The sequence below is a fragment of the Physeter macrocephalus genome, chromosome 16, assembly GCF_002837175.3.
Source record: "Physeter macrocephalus isolate SW-GA chromosome 16, ASM283717v5, whole genome shotgun sequence".
Classification (NCBI taxonomy): Eukaryota; Metazoa; Chordata; class Mammalia; order Artiodactyla; family Physeteridae; genus Physeter; species Physeter macrocephalus.
Genome location: NC_041229.1, coordinates 23762495 through 23768581, shown reverse-complemented (window position 1 = coordinate 23768581; position 6087 = coordinate 23762495). Strand labels below are relative to the sequence as shown.

At 41.9% G+C, this 6087-nt stretch overlaps 2 protein-coding genes across 2 annotated transcripts in view; both read right to left on the bottom strand.

The window, feature by feature from the left end:
- Nucleotides 1–6087, bottom strand: part of C16H11orf65 (chromosome 16 C11orf65 homolog) — a 121027-nt gene that overhangs the window by 98367 nt on the left and 16573 nt on the right. The window contains exon 2 of the mRNA XM_024117383.2: nt 5334–5423. Within this exon, the coding sequence (XP_023973151.1) occupies nt 5334–5414 (81 nt within the window). The 5' untranslated portion in view covers nt 5415–5423. The remainder of the gene's footprint in view (nt 1–5333; nt 5424–6087) is intronic.
- LOC102992177 (60S ribosomal protein L7-like 1) lies at nt 2851–3759 on the bottom strand. Its single transcript, XM_024117384.1, has one exon. It carries the CDS (start codon nt 3745–3747, stop codon nt 3367–3369), a length of 381 nt encoding a protein of 126 aa, XP_023973152.1. The 5' UTR covers nt 3748–3759; the 3' UTR covers nt 2851–3366.

Sequence of the window (6087 nt, the reverse complement as noted above, 5' to 3'; positions counted from 1 at the left end):
TCTGAATTCTTTTTCAGGTAGATTGCCTATTTCCTCTTCATTTATTTGGTCCTGTAGGTTTTTACCTTGCTCCTTCATCTGTGACATATTTTTTTGCCATCTCTCTCTTTTTTTTTTTAAAATAATGGGATTGCATTCCTGTCTTACTGGTTGTTTGTCCTGAGGCTTCCAACACTGGAGTTTGTAGGCTATTGGGTAGAGCTGGGTCTTCGTGCTGAGATGAGGAGCTCCATGAGACCTCACTCCGATGAATATTCCCTGGGGTCTGAGGTTCTCTGTTAGTCCAGTGGTTCAGACTTGGAGCTTCCACCTTAGGAGATTTGGTCAGCTCTGGGCTCATGAACCAAGATCCCACAAGCCACCTGGGGTGCAAAAAAAAAAAAAGCAACAACAAAGTAAAAAATAAAATTAGACTAGGAAACTAACAGATATGTTAGGAAGAATATAAAAATAAAAATATAGAAGAATCAACAACCAGAAGGTACATCAGTACCACAATAGTAAAAAAAAGAGGAGGGAAAAGAAAAAAAAGGTGGGGGGGTGAAGGCCTTGGCTGTAGAGGGTGGGGCTTAAGCAAGTGCGAGGTTTGGGTGGTGGGTGGGGCCAATGCTCAGGACCTACAGGGCTGGAAAAGGCCCTGGGGGCTGTGGAGAGTGGGGCTTAGGCTCAAGGAACAGAAGGGTCCCAGGCATGGCAGGGGACCTCACCTGGGAGCCCAGCAGGCTTCCTGGGCTTGAGTGGGCCAGGCAATCGCCCTCTGGTCCTCTCCCGCTCTTCCCAGAGAGTCCCTCCTGCTTGCCTCTCCTGATCTCCCCAGCTTCTGGGGTGCTGATCCTGTCTGGCCTCCACTTCTCCTCCCCCCCTCAGTCCCCCTATGTCCTACTGGTTCACTTTGGGGTTCCTCCTGTCTCCTTGGGTGTCAGAGTCTCCCACCAGTGGCTGGCAGCCACCCTAGTTGTGGGGAGATGTTAACTCCACTTCTTCCCACGCTGCCATCTTGACTCCACCTCCCTCTAACCTCTTTTTAAATTCAACTTCTCAGTCATACCTTCTAGTGCATGGGGTACTATTTAGTCTCTAGATACAACCTTCCTAGAGCCATTCAACATACTGATCTAAGCTAAATTGATTACCATTTTTATTTCCTTCAGATTCTGTTATTTCTTTTTCTTTTCTTTCTGTTTCTACATCATTGGTTTTCCTTAAATGTCAGGTGATTGTCCATTAGTAGTGACGAATGAAGGTCTGTGTCAATTTTTCTAGGGAGCTAGTGTAAGTATCCTGTGCTTTTGTGTAAGTCTTCAGTTTTCCACTGTTCACACTCATGGGGAAGATTGCCTTGGAGCTTTGTGAAGTGGGTGGAATAAGTTAATCAACAGACTTCTTAGAGGAAGTATGGTCAGGTAGCCAGCAATTAAGCAAGGCATCTCTCAAATACTAAAATTAAGAGAGTTTTACTGTGGAGTACCAAATCCATGCTAGAACTAGCTTTCCCAGATAGTTCATGTAAATTTTTTAAAGAGATAATCCTTCAGGGTTTGTTTCTCTTTATTTTTCTTTTTTCTTTTTTTTTTTTGTTGGGGGAGGCTGTGCTACTGAACAGCATATGAGATCTTAGTTCTCTGACCAGGGATCGAACCTGCACCCCCTGCATTGGAAGCACAGAATCTTAACCACGGGACTGCCAGGGAAGTCCCTAGTTTTGTTTGTTTGTTTTTTTTTTTTTTGTGGTATGCGGGCCTCCCTCTGTTGTGGCCTCTCCCGTTGCAGAGCACAGGCTCCGGACGCGCAGGCTCAGCGGCCATGGCTCACGGGCCCAGTCGCTCCGCGGCATGTGGGATCCTCCCAGACCGGGGCGTGAACCCGGTTCCCCTGCATCGGCAGGCGGACGCGCAACCACTGCGCCACCAGGGAAGCCCCCTAGTTTTGTTTTTTAATTTTTATTTATGTTGTGTTATAGTTGATTTACAATGTTGTGTTAGTTTCAGGTGTACAGCAAAGTGGATCAGTTATACATATACACATATCCATTCTTTTTCAGCTTCTGATTTGGGTTTTAAGAAGAGGACTGATCATCAGGGAAACCAGAAAATTCCATCTTGAAGCCCAGCAGAAATAAATGGTTGGCATTTTCCTGAGTCATAAATGGCACAGGGGCTCAGCAATCTACCACCATGTTCTTAACAGGAAACAACCCATTTGGCTGGGGAAAGGGTCCATCCATCTCATAGATCCAAGAGTAGGTTAAAATTTTGAGCTAGAGAAAAGCACTAAACCAACTGCAGGCAAGGATAAGGAAGTTACCAGATACACCTAGAGACAGCCACATCTGAGAGCTTGCCAAGCTGTCACTGAAGTTAGAACATGGACTCACAGCAGAGAGCATTGTTTTTGTGTGCTTCTTTCCAATTAATTGTATTTCAAGTTCTTTCCAAAACAAGGCCCTGGGCTTGGTTCATTGCTGTCTTGTATTCATGCTTGGGTATTCATTCACCAATATTAAACCCCAGGATAGAAGATGTGATAAAACAGGACTCCTTTCCCCATGGAGTGCATCTTTGCTGGTTTCAGTGGTGGATGGTGGTCATCACAGAAAACACACAGGAACTTTTCCTTGGAAGTGAGGTGGGATGAAAAGTGCCTGCTGTGGGGCTTCCCTGGTGGCACAGTGGTTGAGAGTTCACCTGCTGATGCAGGGGACGCGGGTTCATGCCCTGGTCCGGGAAGATCCCACATGCCGCGGAGCGGCTGGGCCCGTGAGCCATGGCCGCTGAGCCTGCATGTCCGGAGCCTGTGCCCCACAACGGGAGAGACCACAACATTGTACCTCAAAAAAAAAAAAAAAAAAGTGCCTGCTGTGAACATCATCATCTTTTTCCTGACCTTTCACCTCCAGTTTCTGAAGATAAAGCAGAAAATAATCTTCCTTGAAGATAATGGGTAACAATTCCATAAAACAAAAACACATGCTTCCGATGCACTGTGCTTTCAGATATTCTGGGTTTAGTTCAGCTGCCAGATGAGTCGATTGATGCATTCACTTTGACAGCCAGGTGAGCCCACTTCCTTGAGGAAGCCCCCTCTATTCTTGGTAGCATGATAGGCTACTGAGAGTTGCAAAGGGCACAAGAACCCTGAGATCACCTGAAAATCCTTCCCTGGGAAGGCAACTCCATGAATGAGGTCTTCCAAGCAAATGACACCAAACTTCCCCAGGTGCTCCCCAATCACTGTGTTGTCTGTCAGTGTGACGATTTTATTCTTGACCTTGGCTTGTCCACATTTAAAGATGAGTTCCTGAACAGACTTCAGATTTGCAAATCCCCGGGTCACATAAGGTTCCACTATATGAAGCGTTTTTCTGGTTTAAGGGGTTACTTTCATAAAGACATGACTGAAAATCTTACTCAGGCCAAGTCTTGCAATGGTCCTCTGCACCAGTAAACTCACCCTATTAATCATTTGGATGTGTACAACAAAGGCCAAGGAGTGTTTATCTGGCACTTCCAAGCCATGAGGTTTCACTTCTAGTTGTCTGAGTTGCACCCTGTCACGTAGTTGCCACCAGGACTCATGTAGGAACCATTCTAGTTGCTTAAACTTGAGTTTTTCTCCTTTTTTCTGCTCCTTCCTTTGCAAAAGCACCTGCTTTGCCTGGGTGGCTTTGAGGGACTGATAAGCCTTCCTCTTTTTCAGGAGATTTTCTGGAACCAAAAGGATCTTTTTTCTTGGCTCTACCTCTGCCATCTTTCCAAAGCTGTGGGCTACTCTGGGTTTGTTTCTCTTATGCACAATTGTAAATATCCTTCTACCAGTAGATTTTTGACTAATGATAAATATCCACCTGCCTATAGCTTTTGGTCTTGAAGTGACAGTGGAGACAACTGGCACAGCTATTCCATGTACAGACCTTCAATTAACCCCATTGTCTATAGTCATTCTCCTTTTAGCCTTTTTAAATTGCTAAATCCTAATTGATATCCTTTCTAGGGTTCCAATGACAAATGAGCTATCTCACTAGTGCCTCTTTTAAGGTATGTATAGGCAACTCTTCTACATAGATATGTCCAACAGGATACTACCATTTATTTTTGGTATGAGATAAAATTTCCTATTTGCTCATGAACTCCCTTCCCTCTGTTATGGGTTAACTTTCTATACATTGTCACTTCAGTTGTGTTCTAGAAGGATAGAAAGTGAAAATGTGTGCTCAGTCTACCATCTTGTTAAAATACACACACACACGTTTGTTTATATACATGGTTTCTCTACTGAAGCTCCTTAAACACAAGGATGTATTGTAAAATGCCTAGCACAGTGTCAGGAACATAACAGGTGTTCAAAGGTATGTGGCTGATTGGATTTGAATGTGGGAGAGAAGAAGTTACAAATGACAGAAAAGCTTAAGCCTAGATGACAAGTATGCTGTTAGAAACCAACAAAGGAATAGTAGATTTTAAAGAAAATTCTTTTTTTTAGTGTTGGAAATCAATAGTTGTGCCCCAGCATAGGCAAATAATGGAAATTATTTTTCAAGACATCATTAACTGATATAAAGGTATTTTTGTGTGCTAGAAAGAGAGCCATACCACTTCACACACAGACAGAGTGTTGATGCTATCCTAGAGAAAAGAGAGAAGTCATTTCACCTCTTGGCTCTCACCTAACCCAGTAAATCAACTTGGAATATTCCTTATTGGATAAGGAAACTAGTTCTACTCAGACTAGAGCATGGTGAGAAACTACTACATTAATCCAGATATACTTTACATCCTCAAGAGTAGGTACTGAAAAAATATTAAATGAGTGAATGTATCCCTAACACTTGCTCACAAACCTGATTCCAGAGTCAAGATATAAAATTTTTAGAGGTGAAAGCCAAATAAGCCAATTATTGATACTTTTGCTCATAGTAGCCATTATCAAAGTGCCTGGCCCAGATCAGAAATTCAATAAATATTAGTGAGGTTAATGAGATAACTAATTAATATTAACTCTTTGAAACTTAAAAAAAGTCTACTTATAAAGCAAAGGGTGGTATACAACTCTTTAATATACTAAAAGCTATTGAATTGTATACTTTATTTTTTTTTAAGTCTTTATTGAATTTGTTACAATATTGCTTCTGTTCTATGTTTTGGTTTTTTGGCCACAAGCCATGTGGGATCTTAGTTCCCCAACCAGGGATCGAACCTGCCCCCCCTGCATTGGAAGGCGAAGTCTTAACCACTGGACTGCCAGGGAAGTCCCTGAATTGTATACTTTAAACAGGTGAACTATATGATGTATCAATTACATCTCAATAAAGCTGCAAAAAACCGAAATAAACTCACAAGGAAACTTTTCCAGGCCTTCTGAATAACTCTGGCAGCTCTATCTCTCTTTGTAAATTCTGATTCCTGTTTCCAAGCCATGCAAAAGTCCTAAAAGAGAATAAGCAAAGGAGTATATTTTAAGTTACTTTATACACTCCATTATGAACCTGCCACTAGAACTCAATGAAAATCAAATAGAAAGTATAAAGGAAATAATGAAAATGATCTTTGATATCAAAATAACTATAATAAAAATTAAAATCGACAGCTATAATTGATAGCCTAATATGTTCCAATTTGTTTCTTTTTTATTGAAGTATAGTTGATTTACAATATTGTATTATTTCATTATTTTTTTTTTACATCTTTATTGGAGTTTAACTGTTTTACAATAGTGTGTTAGTTTCTCCTTTACAACAAAGTGAATCAGTTATACATATACATATGTTCCCATATCTCTTCCCTCTTGCGTCTCCCTCCCTCCCACCCTCCCTATCCCACCCCTCTCGGTGGTCACAAAGCACAGAGGTGATCTCCCTGTGCTATGCGGCTGCTTCCCACTAGCTATCTAATTTACATTTGGTAGTGTATATATGTCCCTGTCACTCTCTCACTTCGTCACAGCTTACCCTTCCCCCTCCCTATGTCCTAAAGTCCATGTTTTAGTAGGTCTGTGTTTTATTCCCATCCTACCACTAATCTCTTCATGACATTTTTTTTCATAGATTCCATATATATGTGTTAGCATACGGTATTTGTTTTTCTCCTTCTG

Bases quoted from the DNA above. Each gene is read 5' to 3' on its own strand.
- LOC102992177 (XM_024117384.1), bottom strand. From the start codon at position 3,747: ATGGCAGAGGTAGAGCCAAGAAAAAAGATCCTTTTGGTTCCAGAAAAT.